The sequence below is a fragment of the Tiliqua scincoides genome, chromosome 1 (assembly GCF_035046505.1).
Source record: "Tiliqua scincoides isolate rTilSci1 chromosome 1, rTilSci1.hap2, whole genome shotgun sequence".
NCBI classification, from domain to species: Eukaryota; Metazoa; Chordata; class Lepidosauria; order Squamata; family Scincidae; genus Tiliqua; species Tiliqua scincoides.
The window spans coordinates 33,010,246-33,036,409 of NC_089821.1; the positions used below are offsets into that span (position 1 = coordinate 33,010,246).

General features: G+C 43.8%; 1 protein-coding gene across 1 annotated transcript in view; it reads left to right on the forward strand.

Annotated features, from left to right (window-relative positions):
* The window catches only part of ABTB2 (ankyrin repeat and BTB domain containing 2), a 171,078-nt gene that overhangs the window by 113,686 nt on the left and 31,228 nt on the right, over positions 1–26,164 (forward strand). The window contains exons 2-3 of the mRNA XM_066630975.1: positions 511–657; positions 4,199–4,412. Of these exons, the coding sequence (XP_066487072.1) occupies positions 511–657; positions 4,199–4,412 (361 nt within the window). The remainder of the gene's footprint in view (positions 1–510; positions 658–4,198; positions 4,413–26,164) is intronic.

Here is a 26,164-nt window from a genome sequence, read left to right on the forward strand (position 1 = left end):
AAGCCTTAATGAGGCTCCTGATGCAATCGGAAATTGTTCTTCTGGTTCTCTGGAAGCACAGTTTAAGACCGCAGGGAAGCCTCAGATGGCTTCTCCTGTTAGTCCTGGAGCTGCACAAGGCTCTGCGTTGCTCCAGGTTTGGGGGGGGCTTCATGTGTTTGTGGGGGGTGGCTTCACAGACCTTTGCCCCAGGGTGCCTCGAGAGTAGGTCTGCCACTGGCTTTACTTCTGGAAATAGACCTCACCCTATCTAGCCAATTGATCAATATCGGTTGGATCAATCATATTTGCTTCCTGTATATCAGCTCTATGACTTACTAGGGCAATGATAGATATGTCAGGCATAGTGGGTGCCAGCCAGGCTAAGGCCTGCACTACTTTTGAGATGGACTTTTTACCATTTTCTGCCCATTAAAAGCACAGCCAATGTGACTGCATGGTTTTTGTTATTTTTGTTCGTTCAGGTGCTCCCTGACAAGCTTGTTTTCTTTGTTCTTTCTCTCCTTTTAGGTGTGCTTTCTCTGCCTGCTTACTTCAGTCCTTACAACGATGGATCCGTTTGCAGCAATGGACGGGCCGATGCTTACGCCCAGTTAGAACTCCGCACTTTAGAACAATCTCTCCTGGCAACGTGTGTTGGAAGCATCTCTGAACTGAGTGAGTTTCAGATGCAACTAATGTAACTTGTTTGTTTTTACAAAGTATGGGACCCCTTTCTATTGAAATCAATGGAAATCTTCCTATTGGCTTTGCTATTGTTTTGCTTGAAACCCCATAACTTTTAGGTTGTTATTCCTGGATGTTAATAAGCTGTCACTGGGTATTTTAAATGTAATTAGCGACAGTAATGCACAAAAATGAGCTTTCTTCCATCATGTGTCAATGTTTTAGACACTACAGGGCTGCATCTCTCTATTTTAATTGGGCCTCTCAAGCTGGCAGCCTCTTTGGCTGTGTGTGCTGTGATAGCCGTAGATTGCAGCCCATTTAGTATTTGATAAACTTCCAATTTTTCCAGGCCACCTGGAGTAGCAAAAAGAGCGGTTTTCTCTGACATTTGGCAGGCATGCCATGCACCACCCAGAGGTCATGAATTTGACAACACTGTCAATGGAAAGATTATTTGCCCTTCAGTTTAACAGTGTCCAAATGCCAAATAGCCAACGTTTTAATCTACCAGCAAGTTCCACCTTCTTGCTCTCCTTTTTGGAGTCCCCCAACTTCAAAGTTTTCTATTTTTTTTTTTTTTTATAAGGAGGTACATCATGAAAATGCCTACTTTCATAGTACGTTTGGAAAGTCTGTTTATAGTTTAATTGACGCAAGCAACTTTCGGGTATCACAGCCTCCAACAATGTCCCTTTAAGTTGTGCTTTACTGACTTTTCTTCTTGAAAAAACCTTTTTGGCATTTCTCTCCTAGTGCCCTGCCGTATGAACACTACTGTCAGAAGCCAACACATACCTTTTAGCTCTCACCATTTATTTCATAACCTGCCGTAATTTGAGGTTTCTGGGGGGGGGGGGGGGGGAAATGGTTTTAACATACCTCTATGTACTCTGTGACACAAGAGACTATTTGTAGCACAAGTCCATGATTGAATGCAGCTTCCTTTTCCCCACTCTCTGATTTGGCTAGCTTAATAGCTCTATTTAATGAATGGATCTCCTTATATATTCTCTTACTAGTTTTAAAAACGTGGCCATAAGTTGCCAGCATAGCAAGGAGAGAATGCAGGGGAAGGGAAGTACGTGTTCTACCGCACTGGAAATTCAAATTCCAGATGTACGTTGTGTAAAACTGTGCAATTATGGATTAGCGCCCACGACAGAAGAGTCATTGGATGTGAATATACACAGAAAATGTTATATTCAGGAACGTAATAGTCACTTTTTGTTTTCAAACCTATGTAATTTCCACCCTCAGGAGTAGGGTAAATCCAACCCAGTCCCATATATGTTTACTTAGAAGTAAGCTCTACTGTCTTCGGTGGGTCTTATTCACCAAGTATGCATAGAGATGCAGCCCTAGAGCTCCATCTGTGTTTGTCTTCTCAGAAATAAGTCTGAATGAATTAAATGGGACTTAACTCCTGGGTAAGTGCACATAGGACATCGGACTTTTAGTTTCCTTACATCAATAGTTGTAAAGAAATATTCAGTCTTGCATGGCTTTTCAGGAATTGACTTTGAAGTATTCATTGCTATTTTCATTCTACCTTTTCCCAGCATTGTAACCATAAAAGAACAATGGAAGACCATTTCCTGTGGGCCTCTAGAACCTGAAAAAATAGAGGATTCCCAAAGAAAAATAGGCAACGCTGACTTATCCACACGTAGTTCCAAAATGCAGCATTGTACTGAATCAGATTGACTGCAACTTTGACTTTATGTGCTTGAAGTCTGTCAACAAAATATTGACATGTCTAGATATCTGACTGATTAGAATGAAGAGACTATTCCTTATAGCAGGCTTGCAACAACACCAGGCTGAGCAGAATCCACCAACTATGCATTATGACCTGCCAGGTGCTTAGCAGCTCTCAGCCAAGCTCTGTTCAGGGAGATCAGTTGAGCCAGAATTTAGTGGTGATGACATAATGGCGGCCTCACTGAATGCCAGGAAGATGCTGCTGCACAGCTATGGGAGTCCTCCACAGCAGTGCAGAGGTTTAGGGGGAACACTGCTTAACAACACTCCTGTTTGTGTAGTATTATTATGTACATCAAATCAGGAGCTTATTGGGCCATACCTGGCTGGTGAACTGATTTTAACTCAGTGGGTCATATTGTGCAGGCCTGCCTAAAAAAAAATGCCTGTTGACCCCCCCCCCCACCCAAAATGACAGTATTTAGACTTAATTGAGAACACAGCACATTCACTGAATGCTGATCTTTCATGGTGGTTTTCCCTTTGTTTGGAAATAATGCTGGAGGAGGTGACCAATATGGGCCAAAACAATGGTGGCAGGAGTGGCTTAGGACCCAGTCCTATCCAATTTTCCAGTGCTAGTGCAGCCGTGCCAATGAGATGTGTGCTGCATCCTGTGGTGGTCACACAGACCTCCTCAAGGTATGGAAACATTTGTTTCCTTACCTCAAGGCTACATTGTGGTTGCACCAGTGCTGGAAAGTTGGATAGGATTGGGCTCTTAGGTGGTAGGAGTAGATGGGCAGACCAGGCCTGGGAAGGGGGTAGTACCAGCCTCCAGCACTTAGGCATTACACCGGGCTGCTCGGATCTGCACCAATGGTTTAGCTGGTGCAGATCCGAGTAGCCCCATTACAGTGGCCGGGGCATTACTCGGGGTAAGGGGACTCCCCTAACTCCAAGTTGCACTCCATCCACTTCCAACCCTGTACTGGATGCAGCACAGGCCAGCCGGCCTGCCTGTTCCAGTGCAGGTTAGGATTGGGCTGCCTAGCTATACTTTAGCTAAGTATAGGCAAAAATTACCTAGTATTCCAAGGGCACAATCCTAACCTGCACTGGAACAGGCAAGCCAGGAGGCTTGCGCTGCATCCAGAACAGGATTGTGGCCAGAAGCGGCATAGCCCGAGGTAAGTGGAAACATTTGGGGCTGCTGGCCACAATGGGTCTCCTCGGACTTGTGCCACCTCTGGAGGTGGCACAAGTTCGAGGAGGGCGGAGCGGCTTGAAACCGCTCCGTTCCCCTCCCCAGGAATGGGGGTTGGGATCTGGCAGTTATGCCAGATCCCAGTCCCTCCTCCTGCTCCCCACCCGTCCACCCCGGGGCCGCCCATCGCCCTCCCTTCCCCCCACAGGAACGCCTCCCTTCCTCTGCCTCCCCACCCCCCCCACATCTACCTTTTCTGCTTGTGTCAACGCAGGCGGGCCGTCACAAGCGACTGAGGGGAAGCCAGCATAGAGGCTTATGTCAGCCTCCGCAGGCCGGCACTTCTTGGAGCACCAGCCCAGCTTCCCCTTGAGGAGGCGCAAACATGCTTTGCGGCACATTTGCAACCCTCCTAGTCCGGCCCAAGTCCCTGCATAGGGTGCAGTTTGCATTGCGCCCTAAATGTTGTAAATAGGAAGCTGTAGAAGGCAACTCTGGACTGGGGTTTTTGGACTGGACTGGGCAACTCTGGACTGACCACTGGTGAAAAGTATTCATCAGAACGTGAGTACTGGTATGATTTCAAAATTCACTCTTTTCCCCCCTGTGCTATTTTTCCAGGTGATTTGGTATCGCGGGCCATGCACCACTTGCAGTGTTTGAATACTGTCCGCCCTGGTGTGAGCCCAGTTCGACAAACCAGGCAGCAGCAGCAACCCATCACCTGGTCCCCTGATGCCCTCCATACACTTTACTACTTTTTACGCTGTCCTCAGATGGAGTCCATGGAAAACCCCAACCTGGATCCTCCGAGGATGGCCCTGAATAACGAACGGTGAGTCTGAATGTTTAACATCCAAGATTACATTTCAAGTTAACAGAGCCTCATTTTGTAGCACGGTGCGTTTTAAGCTGCATAGTTAGTTCTGCTGAATTCCGCATATCTGCCTTCAGTCATTCCTGTACCACAGCCAGCATGCTTCTTTGCCAGCTGAATTGGACTAGAAAGCAAGTTGCGTTAGGTTGTTGACTTTTGTAAGGAAGTAGAATTTTGGTATAATTTGTTACCCTTGCTCAATGAGTGCATTTAAGCAGGGATTTCCAGATGTTCATTACTGAACTTCAGAGTTTCAAATAGAGCTCTACAGCAAAAATCCTGTAGTTATGTATACTTGTTCTTTTTTGGGGGGACACACGACCTGTGCTTTTAATGAAAATATATTCCAAGTAAAAGGAACTGCTGTTCCTTTTGGAGGAAGGAGGAATGCTGTTGGAGGAATCCTCTCCCCGTCAACTTGCTGTGAAAATAAGAAGTACCTCCATTGCTGATGTATGTTACTGTGGCTAGAAAAAAAGATGGAAGTGGAAAAACATATTCCAGGAGCTGCATCTTTAGTTGCTGGAAATGTAGATCCACTACCCTCAATAATATCACAAAGCAAGAGTAACTCTCTAAAGTGCTTTCTTTGTCTTAATTAAAAGAAATACATTTGTAATAGTAGAAGAGACCTGAAGAATACTTATGGGGCCTTAAACTATCATCCGCTCCAGTCGCAGGGTGTAGAGGTCATTAATTGCTTTGCACGATAGCTTTGTACATTAAAAAAAAAATACCAGGGGGCTTTCTTGGGTTTTGTACTTGAAATTTCCTATTTCCAGGACAACTCGGCATGATGCTACCATACTGGCTGCACTGTTTTCCCTGTGGGATACAGTGAGAGCTGTTGATCAGCTTTGGATACACATTAAAATACAAGCATTTTTCATCTTCCCCACAAACTCCTCATCTCGTGGGCATTGTGCCAGAGGCAGCTAGAATAGCTTTTCAGGCTGTAACTCGTAAATCAACATTGTACACTGCAGCAATATCCGTTATTCCTGATCATGTCAATGTAAAGGAAATCTAAAATAATATTTAAAATATCAAACAAGCTAGCCCTGATTCAACAAAGTGCACCGCAGCTTCGGCTATACAATTGGAGCCTTACTGATGAAGCTTAAATCCCAGTAAACAGTTGTTTGGTGAAGGAGAGGAGCACTGAATCCAGCTCATTACTCTACTCCTATGTCACTGATTGGCAGAATCCTTTTTTTGTTTGTTTTTCACTAAGGGTTAATGCACACACATCCTTGGCTGCTTAGTTAAGGTTAGTTGCGTGAGCAGTACCTGTCCCCCATCCAGCATGAGATGCGCATGCTTCTATGCACATATCCCCCTTCGGGTGCAATCCACAAATAATTGAATTATATGGTAAAACTTTGATTGATTGTAGTGGTTCGGGATTGCAACCAATGTTATATATGACATACAATGGAAGGCTTTATGTATTTGAAATTAGGGAAAAATGTGTCTCTTTTTCTTGTAACAAGGCCAAACAAATAAACTTTAATGAAACCTAGAAGCTTCCAAGAAATATCTGGCAGCCATATATATGTGTGTGTGTGTGTGTGTGTGTGTGTGTGTGTGTGTGTGTGTGTGTGTGTGTGTGTGTGTGTGTCCAAAGCAACACAAAGTCAACCAGCCACTGAAAATGTCCTGAGGTATATTTTATGTATCTTACTACTGCGACCTCGTTGCCCATCATTTCATGTGGCCAGTGGGGTAAATATTGCAGAGGGTAGCCCGGACACAGAATTCTGTTTGTTCACTTCCAGTGGGAAGAACAAGTAAATTGAGGTTGCCTTTGAACGAGCCAGGCACACAGCATGATGCACAAAGGCATTGATTCACTTGCTCTGTCTTGGCAAGGCAGTAGAGCCAGCCTTTTTTTAGCTGTGCTAAATCAGCTGCAGGCTCTGCACAGCTTCATTGTGTCCCATTGTCTTTCTGGAATATGCTTCGGATGTGCATTGCAAACCCACGGAAAAAATCTCAGTTACGTAGCAAGGTAAGGAACATTGATGATTGTTGGCTAAACTGTAATTTTTCAGCTGTTTATGCAAAAACTGATCATACTGAACATTCTAAAATGCAGGAGAAGCGATGGGAATTGTTGTCAAAGTCCACTTGTGCAGAATGCATGTTCAATTTAGACAAGGTTAGACAATTTTCTGTTGTTATTTGTTTAAAAAAGGACTTGGCTCTTGTTAGCATTAGGCTCTTTATATTGTGGTAGGTCTAGTCAGATCTCATAAATGTCAACTATTCGTGTGAAAGACCAACTTGTCAGTTGTGCACATCATCCTTTCCTATGTGACTCACTAAGGGCACAGTCCTAACTAACTTTCTAGCACTGAGGTAAGAGCAATACAGCTATGAGATAAGGGAACAAACATTCCCTTACCTTGTGGAGCCCTCCATGACTGCCACCCAACTGCAGGATACATCACATGCCTCATTGGCATAGCTATGTCAGTGCTGGAAAATTGGTTAGGATTTGGGCCTAATATATGTTCAGTCTTAGGGTTTTATCGCATAACTTTCCTGCATGCTTCCCTCCTGCCCTTTCACTGACTTAGCGACACCAGGGGACATGGACAGACCACTGGGCACATGGACCCAACCTCTTGCCACTTGTGGTGGTGTCCAGACCATCTGGAATGGTGTGGGATGCTTTGCCACAGCTGCCAGAACACTAGTTCTGGTACCATAATGCAGAGGTTTTCAGACTGGGGCGTTGCAATGCCCCAGCCTGAAGGCCCTGGCCTCTGCCCTCTTAAGGGGAGGAGGCAGGGAGGAGGCAGCGATGTGATCCCCAAGAACGTATCACTCAGGGGGCTGCAGGGACTGGGATGCACTCACCATTCTTCCCTGCAAATGCTGTCCCCAGCCACGTTCCAAGACTAAGAGTAAGCTCGGCAGGCAAAAAAAAAAATTGTATTAGGTAACATAATTTGCATAGAATAATCCCATAGAAAAAAATGGGAAAAGTTAATTCCTCCCAACAAAGTACTTCCCAATTTGCCCCCGCATTACCTTAGCAAACAGGTTTAGGTATACATTTGCCTAAGTAATGTATAGCTCTGCCCTAGGGAAGTCTCTATGGCCAAAATATTATGAGATTTTGGAGGTAATTTGAAACCTAGATAGGCAAAAGTATTTATTTGCATCTTCTATTTAATGAGTAGCTTAAAACAGCATATGTGGGGTCTTCCAGTTTATCCATTCCTCACAACCCCAAAGCCACACATTGACCTTCAAGGCTGAATGGGATCTGAACTGGATCTCCCAATCAGGGGTAGCAACTACCTCCAGGCCACCTGAATCCTCCCCATAAATGCCACCTGAATGCTTGGACATGCATACACCTCATACATACATATACATGCATGAGGGGAGATGGTGGACAGGCAAACAAATAGGTGTGACCCCCTTCCCTTTACCTGCCAACAGTGCACTATGCAGCCTCACTGCTCCACACCTATTTGAAATGAATTGGAGCTGGTAGCTCCTTTTACCTCTCCCCTGTTCATTGCAAACAGAAGCAGTGCAAAACTGGGAGGCTGCATGCCACACTGTTCCTTAAGTAAAGGGTAAGGAGGCAAACACCAGGTTTTCCTCTTCCTGCCTACTTGTTGGTTCATAAGCATGAATTAGGTGGAGAAAGGTGAGCTGGAGCCACACCGGTGGAGCAGTGCTTTAAGGAGAAGGGGGCTGCTGCAGCTGTGGTCTTCTTCTGGCTTATTTCCAGAAGGTTGACAGAGGATTGGAGTACCCAGTGAAGCTACAGCTGGGAGAAGATGGCTGATAGATGGGCTGGCAGTTTGTCTGTTAGCCACCTCTCCAAGGGTGGTACTCCAGGTGACCATTTCATGGCAGTGCCCTCCCTCATGCTCCCAGTACTAGTACTGCTAACCATTGCAGCCCACCTGCTCTCATGAGTGAGCTAATGAAATACTTTCCTCATGTGTCACTGGGATTCATAGTACAAACATGAGGCCTTTCAAAAGGGCACTGATAACAGAATTCCAGCTGGCTGGGACTGAAGATTGGGACTGAAGATTGTGCTCACCTGGGAAGGTGTTTAGCAACCTGCAGAATTCCACACCCATGAACTAGAATGTGAGTCTCTTTTGCATTGGAACACACCTCCAGCTGCCTTAGGGCATCAACGCTTTTAAGATGGCACAACCACAGAATACACCTTGGCAGAATTAATATGCATATACTGCAGTACCTCTTGGGTTTTACAAAGATCCAGTAAGTGATGACATATTTTCATATGTGAAGAGCAAACAGAGGTGTAGCTGAGTGTCTTTTGGGTTTTGTTTCTATGACTCATGTTGGCATCATTCATTTCCACATTATGAGACTACTAGGATCAGAGTTCATTTCTGGAAATACGAAGCACTCACATTGACATTGGCAGAGTTTTGTGAACTGTCCAGCTTGCTTAAATACCACAGTCTGCAAAATGCCTACAGTTTGCTGGGATGTCGTATTTTATACTAAGTGACAGCAAGGAAACAAACAAAAAAATCTGTAAGCATGGGAGTGGTCCAACTTGGTCCGTCCCGTCCCCCCCCCAAAATAACCTTTCATGATGAAAGCCAGTAAGTGTTTTATTTCAGAGCTGAGGGCGAGTATGCCATTCAACTAGAAATAAAAATTCAGAACTTGCCAACTTGGTGGAAATTGACTGTAGGCTGGGAAAGCTTTGAGTATTGTAAAAAAAAGACCTGCCATGAATGCAAAGGGGCCAGCTACGCGTAGCATGAACAAGAGGAACCTTGTTCTGGGTTCTGTACATGAGAGGCCCTGCAAATGTGTCAGGTTTTGTTGTAATGAGTCCGCATGTCAGAGGACTGCAAACCAATGCAGGATCACTCAGTCACTACACACACGTTGCACAAAAAGTGGATGGTACTAATTTGGTTGTGATCTACGTGAGACTTAAGCATACCATATTAAAAAGGAAATGAAGTAAGAATTCCAACTTCAAAGAGGTGACACCCTCTTTTCCCTCATATTTCAACAGATCAAAGACTGCAAGAAGCCCAAGGCCTAATAGGAGGAATGAAAAGATGATGTTGTAATAATCTGATGTCCATAGTGGGGCTGCCAATTTTTTAATTTCAAAAATGCAGGTACTTAGGTGGGCCAAGAGGATGGGGGCCCTAAAGGGACGTGAGCTTGGGAACAACCCCCACAGCTAACACCACAGCATATTGCTTTGTTGACATCCACCGTACCTCTCTGGAGTTCACAAAAAATCTGTGGGAGGAGGAGGCTGTGATATATCACGTTTTGCATGCAGGAACATAGTAAATAATATGCGGAAACCCAGCTCAACAACATGATGCCGATGCTGGATTTTGAAATCCAGCTTTACTCAAAACATTGGGCAGCCAGGCCATATCTCTGGCTACGACTCAAAGCATTCTGGCTAATGGACCAGAAAATGTGTTTAAAAAAAAAAAAAAAACCCTTATAACACCCACATGGGTCATTTTATTTTTCTGGTTGGTTGGCATTCCAAGTTTTCATCTAGTTGGTGGCAGAGAGAATGTGGGGGAGAGAAGCTGAACCAGCTTCCTTCCTATGCCTTCTCTTTTTGGAGTGTTGCTTGCAATGTCGTCTCCCAAACTGTTCTGTGTACCAAAAATGAAACACAGCACTGCTGAAGCCTACGGAGAGATAAAAATAAACCAGCTCCAACACTTTTAATGTAGTGGCTTTATTTTGAGATAAATGCTTTCAGAACAAAACTGGTAGATTTCTCATTGGCCGCATTCTCTCATGGCAAAAATTCAGTGTCGGTTTGCCTGCTTTCCCTGATACGCAAGCAGCCCACTGTTAGCCTCAGGCAGTTAAATTGTATCTGATAGATGTTCTGTTGGCAGCCATGAGAGGCAGGGTCTTTTCAGTGGTTGTGCCACAACTTTGGAGCGCTCTCCTGATGGAGGCTCATTGGAACCCCACCCTGGCTGGTTTTAGGTGGGTGGTAAAGTAGTACTTATTCCAGAAAGCTTGTCATGATTTATAGTGGGAGACTGGGTTGTTTTAAGTGCTGCTGTTTGTTTTATACTTACTCTTCTGATGCCTGAGGTAGCATCCCCATCTTATCTAGTGATGTGCTAGTCTCTGCTCCTCTCACTCTCTGGATTAAGAAAAGAAGGTAGGGAGAAGCAGAAAGAAAGCATTGAGGGGAAGAGAGTGGTAGGTATAGCATCTCTGACCTCATCAGTGGGCTGACCCTGATTAAGAAGGTTTTAACTGGTACTGTTTTAATTTTATAATAGTTTTTAATTTTTTTTAGTTTTTTATCTTGTTTATACGCGTACCATTGTATTTGTTTAATGTTAGTCACCTTGGATCTTTCTTGGGAAAAGTGGTATATAAAGCCCAATAATGAGTACATAAGAAGCAGAAGTTCTGTCTTGAATAATTTGATTTGTAGTATACATAATCAGCCCCTTGGGATCCTCTGTATCTTAAGACTTCTTGTATAACATGAACAAAAACTTCTTTTGACTTTACATAGTGCCAGTCCCTGACTTGCCAGTTTTTTTCCTTAAGAGGCATAAGATATGTTCTGGAATCCTAACAACATGAGAATTTGATATGATTTAGTGGTGACTCTAATATTTCATAGACAGGCAGTCTCTACGCTTGTGACCCTCACAAACAACAGACAGATTCGGGGGAAACAAAACATGGTGTCTGAAAACAAATGTGCATCATTGTAGAAGTTACCAGTTGAATTTTTGATGTAGGCAGGCCTATGGCATTTTGATCTAAACACCATTATCCTGCATAACTGTTAATGTTTCACAGGAACATTAAAAGAGTGGCACATTTGCAACATTCCTGTAATCTCATACCAAAGATCTTTGGCATAGGCTCCTTCCCCATTGAGAAGGCTCTACTCTTGCTTGCTGTGTGCTGTTCATTTACTCTGCAAAATCTCATAGCTTTAAGTTAAAAGCCAAGCCAGCGTTTGTTTTTTTGGCTAAAGATGTAATAGAAACACACAGTTGCTATCAACGGTTCAGAATATATCTCATTGACTGCAAAGTGTGAAAAAGGAGGTCCCTGCAAGGTCTGTTAGTGCTCATGTGCATGGATTTACACACATGTGTTCTGGGAGCAAGAGAATACACCTCCTACCCAAGGACTTAACTGATAGATACCAGGCGAGGGGGCTGCTGAAGCCAGAAATATTATTCAGAACTCCTACTAATAAGGGTTTAGGGAGGTGCTATTCTCAAAAGGCAAAAATAAGGAAAACCATAAGGATTGCCTCTGGTAAATAGACAGAGTTGGAGCTTATATAGTTGTTTGTTGTATTCAGGGAAGAAAGTTTCCCACAAAAGCACAGAACAAGGATGTGTCAATCCTATGTCAATCCTAGATTTTTGTGCCAGGATATCTGCCCACTTAGGATGTCACAATCTCTTACATTATGCTGACACAGCAGTTCTTATGTCCTGTCCTAAGCACTTATGTACCAGACTGCAAATCTTCAGTTAGACTATTAGTAGTTTATGACTATTTTATATCTTCACTGTGAAACAGTTTACATTGGATGAGGCACAGAATATATTCTGACATATCTAAATTGGATTTTTTAAATCAAGCTTTAGGAAAGATCATATTTCATTCTGAAAAACCAAACTACATGGTAATATTTTATCTCGACACATGTTCTGCCATTTGCAAAAGGCCACTTCACACACTGGGGAACTGCCAAAATGCATGAGAAATTCTTAAGTACTACCATTGACTGTTGTTATGGGAACTTGTTATAAGTTGATTGTTAAAGTTTGAGTGTTTTTTTTTATTATAGCTTTCCTGTTTTATGGCTTTTGAAAGTAGCTCTGACCTTCATCGATGGCCTTTCACTATATGCCAGTACACTAGAAATGTGTTCATTCCAGGTCTGCACAACTTATGACCCACATTCAGTCTTATAAGGATATAGCCCTTTAGCCATGTATTTTGGCCTACCAAGTGCTTGATAAAGCCCCCTGGTTTTGCAGTCCCAGGCAGACAGCAAAAACTGGTGGTTTTTATCAGATCTCTGAGAGGCCACTAACAACTGATAGGCTGCATTAAGCTTTGTAAACCTGCGTCATTCACAGGAAAACATGCATTTCTCACATATACCATGAGGCAACAAGGTCCGTTGCAATCCCTGTAGTATGCACTGGCAACTTATGAATATTTTACAACAGCCTCCTTGAAATACAGACTTTACAGGTTCATACTCAGAATGAACCTTGACATTCCTTTTTATGGCTGTTAAAACCTTTTGGGATTTGCCTCAGTTAGAACTAATCTTTTGCCTAACATAGCTAGGCATACCTGCAACCAAAAACAACCTGGAGAGGCCTAAGTGGCTATCAAAAAACACTTATTTTCCTTGGCAACCTGCTGTGGTTTTCCAAACCTGTTTCTAGACCTTCCTTGGTAGAGGAGTATTCTAGGATGACTGATTTTGGGGGCATAAAGTGGACTACATCTATGAAAGCTTTTTTGAGGTCCTCTAATGTCTAAAACAGCCATTTTCAACCACTGTGCCATGGCACACTGGTGTGCCGCGAGTGGTCCACAGGTGTGCCACAGGAATTTGGGGGAAGGACATTTATTAATAGGGCCAGTGGGAGATGTGAGCTCCCACTTGCAGCATGGTATGCCTTGTCAATTGTCAAAAACCTGATGGTGTGCCTTGACCATTTTAGTGCCTTGTCAGTGTGTTGTGAGATGAAAAAGGTTGAAAATTACTGGTCTAAAAGGACATTTAAACCTTTTTCAGAGTGCATTTAAGGTGCATGATGTTCCCAGGGTTATAAATATCTTTTCCTGCCTTCGGTAGATCTGCTTTACAAACTGTGGCCTCATGAAGTTTTATTTACTGTCCCAGCAGATGTCCACAATTTCTTTTTGGATTTTACCCCAGAACATTCAAGCAGAAAACAGTTGACTCTGAATTATTTTTCATAAGCTGTTTTGCTTACTTCGTCAAGAACACAGTTTGCTGTGCTGAAGCTCTACGAGCTACATTTTTTTCAAAACAGTAAGCTTCCATATGGAGGACACCTCCCACTATAGCTTCCCTGATCACTTCAGCACATGAAGCTGTCACACACACAGAAACCACAGTGGGATTGTATCCCACTGGTTCATGAGCATTAGTTCATGCAGCGCAGTTCCACATGTGATCCCTATACCAAAGGGGAGTCAAAACTGTTTGCATGGAGGCCATTCACATTAGTGAACCAAACCATGAACAGAAGAGCCAGTGTGCATAGTAGAACTACCATGGTGTTTCTTTGCGCCAAGAATCTTCAATGGATCCAGATGCACCTGATTGCATAGTTGACATCTGCAGTTGAGGCTGTTTAGAAGAAGATTCAGAGCAGTGAATTGCGCAGAGATGCAGCATGTAGTTCTTCTGTGGGTGTGTACTTTGTGCTCACAAGATCCTTCTTATGAGACACTGCAGTTCTTTTAAAGTGTGCAATTTGGAAATTAGGGTGAGATGGAGATTCAAATAGAAACTAAATTTGTTTGTGGCTGTTTAAAAAAAACACAGTTTAAAGCAAAGAGCAGCTTCCTTTTAAAACATTTAAGTGAAAGTCAACCAGGTTTCACTTAACAGATGCTGCGTGTGACTTGACTAATGCCAATAAGAATGTACAAACTCCTTTCCAGTATCTTAGGATCTTTGTTAAAATGAAGCAATAAATCTATCTTTTGAACTTACACTTTTGAACTTTCACTTACAACTTTAAGAATTCAGTAAGATATTTTTCTCTTCCACCATGTATCAGATAGTGGGGAACAGCCCCTACTTGACCTGTCCTACAAAGATGTGAGCTATATGGGGGCTTGATTAACCTGCTGTCTAAAAATGCAGGTGATAGCAGGTGACATCAAGCCAGTGTGCATTCCCTTCTCAGATTATACTTTCCAATATTAAATTAATCATCATGTAAGCCAATTTATATTTAAGTAACTTGTGCCAAGATATAGCTTTTGTTCTGAGAGAAATTTGTCCATGCAGATACAGCCGAGGTTCTCAGCTTAAATTCCTTTGTTTGTCAAATTCAAAGTAGCTTGGAAGGAAGTAGCTCTGAACAATTGAATTTCTGGAGTGTATATATATATATATATATATATATATATATATATATATATATATATATATATATATATATATATATATATATATTTTGATAATAAGGATTTAGTCTGCTCCCAGTTACATCATATGTTCCAGATAACGCATTTTTGCCAGATGATATTCTGGCACACTCATAAATTTTAACCAACAGTTAAAAGTCTTCACCAATAAGTTGGTGGCAGTAGTATCTTTTAGGAGAGAAATAGCAGCCAGGTTGGGAGTCAAGATGATAGGGGAGTGCAGAGTTAAAGCCATCCAGCTATGCCCACTGCAAACCCAATGTATACTCCCCCCCCCCCGTCCAACTGCAATTCACTAAAGAAAAACCAAATCCTTCATTGCTAATAACATTTTAAATACAGGTTGAGCCTCATTATTCGCTTGAGTTCTGTTCCAAGCACTCACTTGGATGGCAAAAAACACACTATAGCAAATCAATAAAAAAACAAAGTTTCTTTGCTCAGGTGATTTAAAAACAGCCTTGATGACCTTTGTGATGTAAGATAAGAGTCATTAAGAAGACAATCCATCAATCAGTCCTCCTCCAATTGCTTCACTCAGCCCCTCCCTTCACCAATGCAAAGTGATCCCCTTTCTTTCACCTGCTCAGGGGGAGGGAAGGGCCCACTGGAGAGAGAAGGATTGATGGATTGTCAGCCAGCTGCCCCCCCCCCCTCATTAAGGAGGATATTGTTAAAGGACTGTTCAGTTTTTTAAACTGATTTTAAAGGGGTGCATTTCCCCCTTCTTCAGGGATCAGCACATTCCTTCTCATTTGCAGGGGCCATTTGTGTTGAGTCAAATTCGTGTATAAAAAATCCGTGTATGAATAGGCTGGACCTGTATGTGACTGTGACTGGCTCCTTTAGATCTAGAACAAGGGTGTCAAACATAAGGCCCATAAGCCTTATGGAAGTTCTTGATCCAACTCACATGATAATTGAGCTTGCCCCAGCACCATTCTTTCAGCAGTGCTGCTCCCGCCAAAGCTCTGTGAGGGGCAGAAGGAGGACTCAGAAGGTGAGGAACACTACAAGGGAAGGGCCAGAAGGGTAAAAGCGGGAGATGCTGCCAAGGTCCTGGGAGAGCCCAATTATCACACAAGCCACCCTTTTGACATCTCTGTTTCTCCCAAGGCATCGCTTCACAGACTACCTATCAGCTGTGGAGTTACAAAGTGAGGCCTTGGCAGAAGCTGCGTTGCTGAAAGGCCAGCCTGTGTGATAATTGGACTCTCCCATATTTTGAAAATATTATCAAGATTTGCATATTTTGTCTTGTGTCTTGTGCAGCTAATGAGTTCCTGCTTGAGAACAAAATGATTATTTCTGCCCATCGTCTGCTTAATGACATTACTTCCTGCTTAATGATGTCACTTGTGGCCTCAGCAGGCATCAAGAATGCTGTTCGCCCACAGTTTGCTCTTCGCAAACTGAAAGGAGTTTGACACCCCTAATCTAGGATGTTTTGTCTGTTCTAAAAATAGGGTGTAGAGTTACTGACTAATAAGCTGATGTCCATTCTAAATCAGAAGTATAAGAGTAAAAGCCAAATGGGATAATACAACTGGTTCTTTAAACTGCTTTATCTCACCACATGTAATTTAAAAGAAGCTTGTATGAAAAGCAATCAATGTGCACATTAAAGGCAAAGGTAGGGTCAGTAACCAATGCTGGCCTCCCCTGCATCAACAGAGGAGGCTAATATCATTTCCTCCTGGAGTAAATTACAGACACCCGGGTGTAGAAATCTCTTGTTTCCTGAGGAAAGATGTGGTCTATACTGAAACAATAAAGCGATACTAAATGCAAGCACATGGCTATGAGTCTGCCTTGGACAATGAGCTGTAGTAGTGAAGGTTTTGGTTTCCTCTTTCATTGTTTAGATCCTTATAACAAAAGAAGGCAGTAATTGCTAGAATGAAGAAAGAATGGGGAGTTGGAATGTTTTTTATAACGATCCTGTTTCTTGTTGGATTGGAAGAGATCGATTCCAAAACAAGGCCTGAACAAGGGATAATCAGACTTATGAACAGTTTGGTAGGGAATCTTAATATGTATCGGGAGAGATTGCCTGCTGCTTTGTTGCCATTCAGCCCATCAGCTGGTTTTCACCCAGAAATCTGACATCATACATCAGGTGTCCTGTTTGAAAAGGATACCTACATTGTGTCAAACAGAACCCTCTTATGGTCTAATCCTATCCAACTTTCTAGGACCAATATGGCCATAATGCAGTTCCAACGTAAGGGAAAAGCCCCCCCCCAGCCAGGCACCTGGGGCATTTGTACCCTACCCCCCTCAGGTACGCCATTGCAAAACACATTTAGAAACATTTATTACCTGGATCAGCAACAAGATGGAAAGCAAGCAGTGCACTGGCATTTTATGTGCTTGTTTGTGTTTGTACACAAATTCATGCTGTATTCCCCCACTGCAAGACTCTGTCGCACATGCCTACACACCACCATACCTGTAAACCATCCCCAATATCTCTCAAATGGCAAAACAGAGACAGATATTTTTCAAGGGGCAAAGACTGTCCTATGGAGAACAAATGCCTTTACTTGTATTATTTGAAGACCTCACAGCTTCATACAATAGAGATCGCCCCAATGAAGTATGATAGTACCTTTGTTTCACTGATGGGGAAGATGGGAGCATCAGTGAAAATGCTGATCTGGAAGCATCTGTAACTCTTGCTTGATCCAATAAATGAAACCACTTCACTGACTCCATATCCCCAGTTCATACATTCAGTTCACACACTGAAATATCACAGTGGTGTAGCAGTGCTGTTTCTTTGGCTACATAGCTAGCTTCCAGTGTCAAGTGAGCTCTAAGCAACCAATTACACAGAGGGCCCAGTTTCTACAGTTTCTCTCCTTCAGAAAAATAGCTTAATATTTTAATATTAATAGTCTTGCTTATCTTGATATGATTTACATGAAGCTTTACACTGAGCTCTCAGGTCACATTGGAGAATAGGGGAAGGGCATGGGGCAGGGCTATTCCAATACCACACTGTTTCAACACTTCCCTGTCTGAATTGATGAACCAGAATGATGGCTCTGTTTCTGCATTCTTAAATTACTGACTGTGCCACAGAGATATTATATTGGAATTGTCCTTAAAAGCTGTTTGGAAATTGCAGCTAATGCATAATGCAATTGCTGTTCCTATTCTGGCAGGGCTGAGTCTATCACTGATAGCATGTAAACCTTCTGCACTGTTGTTACGTAGTATGAACAGCTCTTAGCTTTTGAGCCCAATGCAAGTGCTATAGCTAGCCTGGATTCATATCCTCTATGCACCGACCAACAGTCTACAGGTGGGCCCTTTTTAATCTGTGGGTTTGGAACCCATGAATTTTATTCATCACAGGTTCCGAACCTTCGATGGAGAGCCACCCGGGAGGCTTTCTGAGGCTGCGCATGGCCTCTGTGGGCCACAGAACACCTATGAATGTAACCAGAAGGCATTTCCAGTCATGCCCAGAGGTCGAGGGCCCAAACCTGCAGATGCTGGGGGCCGACTATATTTCGTTCATAAGATTCTGCCATCTGTTAACATTTCTAGTCATTAGCAATAGTCATAAAATTAAGCTTTAATTTAGCTGAAGGTTTTCATTGCTATAATGTAGTGGCTCTTTGCTTATGAATCATTCTATCTAGCATGAGCACAAGAGGTTGTTGCCTTCAATTAACAAACTAAGGGCACAGTCCTAACCAGGTCTACTCAGAAGTAAGTCCTATTTTGTTCATTGGGGCTTGCTCTCAGGAAAGTGTGGTTAGGACTGCAGCCTAACAGTATAACACTAACTAACTTTCCAGCACTAATGCAGTTGTGCTGTCAGAGTGTGCACTGTGATGGTGGTGGGCAGTTATGGAGGACTCCTCAAGATAAGGGAATGTTTGTTCCCTTACCTCAGGGCTGCATTGCAGCTGCATTGACACTGGAAAGTTGGTTAGGATTGGGCTGTAAGGATGTAGTCCTATGCACACTTACTACTAATTCCTCGTAAACTAAATAGTTCTGAGCAGACATGCTTTGGCTCATGCTTGTGATTGTAATTCTATGCATACTTATTTGGGAGTCCATTGTGATTTCTTAGTAAATATTGGGTGGTAAGAGCTTGTCACGTGCTCTGTTGTTGCAGTGGCAGGACTGCCTTAGATTAATATGCTGGGTTCTCCAAACAAGCTCAAGGGTTCCAGCTGTACCCAATTCCACTTGCCACGGTCCTACATGGGTAGGGGGCTAACATCCTTCCCAGGAAATCTTCTTGACATTCTGAAAGCAAAAGAACACAGTTGGCAAATGTAGGACTGATGATGAAAGTACAGATAGACTTCGTTACGGTGACTTTAATAAGAAGGCAGTCATAATTTCACATATATTGTGAGTCGGTGATAAAATGAAGTCGAACTATTTCTAATTTTAAAAAGGTGTTTGGTGGATGATATGCATACCACACTGCAGGTCTTCCACTACAAAGTACTCCCCATGTATTGCAAATATTAGTTTTTCACATGCAGCTTACAGGCAGAATGTTCTCAGAGCTCTTCAGAGACTCCAGTTAATTATCCACTGCAGAAAAGAAAAAACGAATTTAACATTCCAGTAAAAAAAAACACTGGCATCCACTTCAAATGGAAATTGCATTATATAAAGACTGCATGTGCAGCAAGAGGAGACTGCATGCAAACATCAATCAATCACTTTACAAATCATTTCATCTCTTTAGTAGTAGTGCTGACCAGCCATTTCCCCCTAAATGCTCCTTTTCTTAGGGCCCAATCCTATCCTTTCCCTTTCCTGCTGATGCAGCTGTGTGGCTGCATCAGAGTGTGCATTGCATTTGGGAGGGGCAGTCCTGAAGGTCTCCGGGTAGGGACAATTTGTTTCCTTACACAGGGGTAAGCCTCTAATGCCAGCAATCAGCAAAATCACTGGTGCAATTCAAGTGGACCTGAGTAGGTTGATCAAGGCCTGGAAGGGGGGTAGGAGATTGGCAGTGCCGCTGCTTCCAATACCACCTTTTTCCAGCCCTCCTTCCACCCCCATTCTGCCCCATCTCCGCCCCATTCCGATGCTCCCCCCAGAAGGGCCAAGGGGCTACAGAAGGAAGTTACCAGTGAAAGTACTGGGCGAAAGAAGAGAGAAAGAAACTGCGGGGTCCGCCAAAGTGTGATACTGCACCTGGGGCTAGGATTCACTTTAGCATGGAACAGTGGCTACAAAACAGCAAGTCCTTCAGTGGGTGTAAAACACTTTGCTCACTTGCAGTGATGCACCAAGCCTCCGAGAAGAATCGAGTGGAAGAGGCAATTCTCCTTGTTCTTTGGAGCCCTTGCTGAATTGGTTAAGGAGAACCTTATGTTAGGCAGCCTAGGGCTATACTCCAGGCTTCTGCCTTAACTGGTGAAAAATTGACTAATGAGGAGATCTAGACACACCCATGCACACAGATAGAGAACAAAGGAAGGGGGCGAAGAAACACTGAGCATGTGGCCAGTTTGACAGGGGACACAGAAAATGTATATTGGGGGCTAATGGCAGCCTTCTGCTTTGGTGATTTTACTGATGTGAGGCAGGAGCTATGTGTTCCTGTTTTAGGAGAACAGTCTACTAAAGACAGAAGAGCAATAGAGGATTCAGTAGGTGAATCCAGCAGGTCTTAGGTAGTAGCCTGGCCGGGTTTGGGAAAGGGAAGTGAAGCAAGGGATCCAGGCATGCTTTCCCAGTGGAAGGGATACTGGTATCACTTGAGGGGCAGCTTCTCTGGTTCAGGGGGGAAGACACAGCGAAAAATGAAAATGTAGGAGCAGAGCGCAACCTGTCTTGGGTACCTGGTAGCACAGAGGTTCTTGGGTTGCTGAATGGGTTTCAGGAGAAGAGTGCACATTTTGGGGGTGTAGGGCCAGATTTTTGATAGGATTTTTAAACATACTAAGCGAATTGATTATGGGATGAGTTCATCTTGGACCATCATTTTTTCAGAGATGGTGGGTAGATGGTCTTGTGGGGGTTCCTATTGCTCATTCCTGGTGCATATGGCCATTTCCTATTGTGATCCCCAGGTGCAAGGTGTGACCAGGTGCTTCTTAATTGCTCAGAAGCCCTGTATATCCATTATCTCTGACTGAATTTCAGTGCACGAAATTGGTGAAGAGAAGCCAGGGCCAGATTCATTTCTTTTGTGACCACAAATGGTTCTGTTTGTCTCAAGTCAGGAAGTTCCCAGAACTATGGCGTTGTTTGTAGGTCTGAACAGGATGGCAGGGCAAGGTGTGGCTGCTCATGCAATCTTACAAGGAAGCTTTGCCAAGCCAAAGGAAGGAGGGGTTGCTATAATGAATCAGTTTGCCTTTTTCTCAGAGGTCTGTAGACCAGGTGGGCTCCTGGCATCAGCCTTGTTAGAACCACACAAGCATGGCCTGGGTCACTCACTGTCTCACTGTGCATGCAGGACTGTTCCTACTTGGAACATGTATGTGGTGGGGCAACAGCACCTAACATTTTATTATTATTATTGGGCAGGAGGTCTGGTCTAGAGGGTAGAGCCTCCATTTGCCTGAAGATTAACATCCACAAGGTCACCATTTCGAGGCCACCGTGTGACCTTGAAGCAGCTGACAAGCTGCAGCTGAGCTGTTCCATCTGCTCAGAGCGTGAGAGGATGGAGGCCAGAATGTCAAACCAGATCGGAGTATAACACCTTGAATGTAGTGGTTCTTGAAGGAGAGAACCTTCTTTCAATTTGTAAAAATCCCTGCGTGGATTTAATAAGCCTGCCTGTGTAAACCGCCTTGAATAAAGTCTTGAATAAAGACCAAGAAAAGCGGTATATAAATACTGTATATTATTATTATTATATTATTATTATTATTATTATATGTAAGTATATATAGAACTGCACCCTTAGAAGCAATCAGCAATTTCTGTCAGGGCATCTACATCAGTGTTTCCCAACGAGTGGTGTGGGTATCACCAATGGTACTTGAGGTGCGCGGTCTGATGGTGCTTGCAGGACCCCTGGACCCCTGCCATCTGGCAGTGAGACCAGAAATAAAACACAACAAACAGCGGTAGGCGGCTCAGCTTGGTAGGCAGAGCTCCAAAGCATGCTTTTCTGCACTCAAAAAAGCCCTCCTGTCCACCTGAGCCTCTTATTGGTGTTTGTCATGTAGAATCTGGCCTCCCAACCCAGAAGTCACTGGCTATGATGTCATCACTAGTTACTTCCAATGGTTCTTTGAATAGGTGGACCGTGAGAAGCGGTACAGCGAAGGATAAACGTTTGGAAACACTGAGCTAAATAGCATTATAGAATGTTTGCTCAGTGCAGCCAACTGCTACAGCATTTCTTACAGATGGACATCCAGTCTCTGCTTGGAAACCTCCAGTGAAAGAGAGCACCCTGTGCACAAGGCACTGTTTGTGTCAGACGGTTTGTACAGCTAGAAAAATTCTTCCTCATGTCTAGCCTAATTCTGCTTTCTTGTAGCTTCAACTCACTGGTTCCAGTCCAGCCCCCAGGAGCCAAAGACAGCAATTCCTCTACTGTGTATCAGTCCTTCTCTCCTTAGTATTCTTTTCTGTAGGCCAAACATATGAAGCTCTTTAACCACTCCTCATTGCAGGGCCTAGGAGAGGGGGGTACAGTATTGGCACCTTCAGTCTCGAAAGACTATGGTATCACGCTCTGAAAGGTGGTTCTGGCACAGCGTCTAGTGTGGCTGAAAAGGCCAATCCAGGAGTGACAATCCCTTCCACACTGGGAGCAAGTGCAGTCTGTCCCTGGTCTGTCTCCCTGGCTATGGGCCTTCCTTCTTTGCCTCTTTGCCTCAGTCTGTTGGCCAAGTGTCTCTTCAAACTGGGAAAGGCCATGCTGCACAGCCTGCCTCCAAGCGGGCCGCTCAGAGGCCAGGGTTTCCCACTTGTTGAGGTCCATTCCTAAGGCCTTCAGATCCCTCTTGCAGATGTCCTTGTATCACAGCTGTGGTCTACCTGTAGGGCGCTTTCCTTGCACGAGTTCTCCATAGAGGAGATCCTTTGGGATCCGGCCATCATCCATTCTCACAACATGACCGAGCCAACGCAGGCGTCTCTGTTTCAGCAGTGCATACATGCTAGGGATTCCAGCACGTTCCAGGACTGTGTTGTTTGGAACTTTGTCCTGCCAGGTGATGCCGAGGATGCGTCGGAGGCAGCGCATGTGGAAAGCGCTCAGTTTCCTCTCCTGTTGTGAGCGAAGAGTCCATGACTCGCTGCAGTACAGAAGTGTACTCAGGACGCAAGCTCTGTAGACCTGGATCTTGGTATGTTCCGTCAGCTTCTTGTTGGACCAGACTCTCTTTGTGAGTCTGGAAAACGTGGTAGCTGCTTTACCGATGCGCTTGTTTAGCTCGGTATCGAGAGAATGAGTATCGGAGATCGTTGAGCCAAGGTACACAAAGTCATGGACAACCTCCAGTTCATGCTCAGAGATTGTAATGCAGGGAGGTGAGTCCACATCCTGAACCATGACCTGTGTTTTCTTCAGGCTGATTGTCAGTCCAAAATCTTGGCAGGCCTTGCTAAAACGATCCATGAGCTGCTGGAGATCTTTGGCAGAGTGGGTAGTGACAGCTGCATCGTCGGCAAAGAGGAAGTCACGCAGACATTTCAGCTGGACTTTGGATTTTGCTCTCAGTCTGGAGAGGTTGAAGAGCTTTCCGTCTGATCTGGTCCGGAGATAGATGCCTTCTGTTGCAGTTCCAAAGGCCTGCTTCAGCAGGACAGCGAAGAAAATCCCAAACAAGGTTGGTGCAAGAACACAGCCCTGCTTCACTCCGCTTCGGATGTCAAAAGGGTCTGATGTGGAGCCATCGAAGACAACAGTGCCCTTCATGTCCTTGTGGAAAGATCTGATGATGCTGAGGAGCCTGGGTGGACATCCAATCTTGGGGAGAATCTTGAAGAGGTCGTCTCTGCTGACCAGGTCGAAAGCCTTTGTGAGATCTATGAAGGCTATAAAGAGTGGCTGTCGTTGTTCCCTGCATTTCTCCTGCAGTTGTCTAAGGGAGAATACCATATCAGTGGTGGACCTGTTGGCTCGGAATCCACACTGCGATTCTGGATCGCAGAAGGGATCCAGGGAGAGGGGGGTAAAGGGGGGTAATTTGTACCCAGGTCAGAAAGGGGGCCCAGGAACCAAAAGAAGGGGGCCCAGAAATTTCATGGGATCTTGCAATCCAGGCCCAGGAATGCATACATTCCTTAACAGTGTCACTTGTGGGATGAAACTGACCTGCTACAGTAGTCCTTTGCCTTACGGATCCGCTTACCATGAAGGAGTGTAGAGGCCCTCAGCTGTGGGATTACAGCTGCGGGATTACAACAGAAGCACGTTTTGGTGTACACAGGACACTTTCCATTCAAGTGTGAACCTAAATACAATGATACTAATCTCCTGCAATGATTTTCTATATTTGAAAGATTTTAGAGAGGCTTGGGAGTGTGTCTGGTTTTCCGTATTACTGTATCTAGCTTCCAACGCTGGGCAGGCAGGTAGACCTGAGCTCTGCATTGGGAAGACTGGTAGACCTGAGCGCCAAACCACTGTTACCAGCTGTTACCACTTCCCTCTGCCTATTTTGCCCCAATCCTGGGCACTCCCCCGCTCTCTTTCACCCCTCACCCTTTGCAATGGGGCCCCCAAAAAACTTTATACCCCCTGATAAAATTCTTCTCAGAGGCCCTGCCTCATTGGACTTGATTTCCAGATCTGCCCCCATCATCCTTGTTGCCTTGCCTATCAATGTCCTTCTTGAAATGTATTGCCCAAAACTGGATATAGTATTCTCAGTTATGTCTGACTAGTACAAAACAGAATGGGAATATTACTTCCTGTGGATGCTGTGCCTCTGTTGATGCAGCCTAGTATTTCATTATATTTCTCTTTTTCAGTTGTATCACAGTACTTAATCACAATACTTAACAATATCACAATACTTAATGTTCAGCTTCTTCCATCCTGTAGAGAATCTATAGGATTCTCCAATGTTACATTTAAAGTTACATATGGGGTTGGGAATTTTACAGATGAACCCTTGATATTGGAGTACACACTCTCTCTGTATTATTTTGGTGCGTTATTTTGGTTATTTATTTATTTAAAAACAGAACTGAGATTTTGAGTTGGAAATAATAAATAACTAGGCTGAATATGAACATGGAAAACGGTTCGTACTGGAAAGAGCAGATGACCAGATGTCAGGTGCTGCTATCTCAAAAAGGTGCAAACTATGAGCAACCAACACACACATACCCTCGACTAAATGAATTATCCTGCAGTGCAGACATGTAAGCTTCCGTTCAAAGCTCCTTTCCACACTTGGGTCTCTTATGCCTGCAGGCTACCCAGTAAATTTCAGTGCTGCCAATATTCCCATCCATGCAAAGCATTCACTGCAACAAAAGGGCAGGGCATCCCCTTTTCGGAAGGGGAACTCCACAAGCAGGTCATCATACTCTGTAACAAAGGCAATTTGCTGGACTGGTGCAATATCCCTGCATGGTGAAGAGAATATCCTGTACTTCTGTTGGGCTTTGAAAATAGAATACCAAGCTTTAGTTTTAAGGCCGTTGGGTGGCGTGGTTTTTATTTCTTTTTTCATGCCTCACTCTGCTGACGGCCAGTTTGAAAGATAAGCCATACCTGCCACCCCCCCCAACTCTCTAATGATTCAGTTTGGAGTTCCCATAAATCACTGAAGGAATTACAGTGGCGGCAAAAGCTATACTATGCATCGTATTATTTATGTATACCCTGCATTGCAAAGGTTTAGCTGTATTTAAACCTCATGTGCACAGAGGGGGGCGGTGGCGGGAAGGCGCATTAATTTTTAATCCTATGATTTATAGGGTTTAAGCCATGATGCAGTGATGAATGTTTGGAACTGATATCATGAACATTCTATCTTACCCACTTTTGTCCTTTTACCTTTTTGTCCTCCTGGCTAACCAGTAAAGAAATTAAGAATAAAACAAAACCTTGACCAGGTGTGGTTGAAAAATGGCAAGTGGTAGAGTTTTGCTGCAAAATACTGGGAATTGTGTACAATTTCCCAGAAACAATCCATGGCTGACTTCTCCTAGAATCTAGCAGTATGGTTTTATCAAGAGCGTTGGTCTCTGTGGGAGGTGTTATTACATATAAACTGTAGTGATGGAAATGTAAAAAAGACAGGATAGGAAATGGTTTTTTTCCCTGTATTTGTTGTTCAGCTTTTCAGTTGCAAAAGTGCAATTTGGTCATATGTTCATGAAATGCATATGCTAAGTGAAAAATATCTGTTGCCTTATCTTGTACTCCCATCAGGGAATTTACAGGTCTCTGGCTTGCAACCTTATTAACCCTAATGTTCAGGCATGTTAGATTGCTGTGATACACACCTGGGCATTTTAAAAGGTGATTAAGGTTGCATGGATGTGGTTTAGTTTCCACTCTTTTCCTAAGTCTTCTATTTATA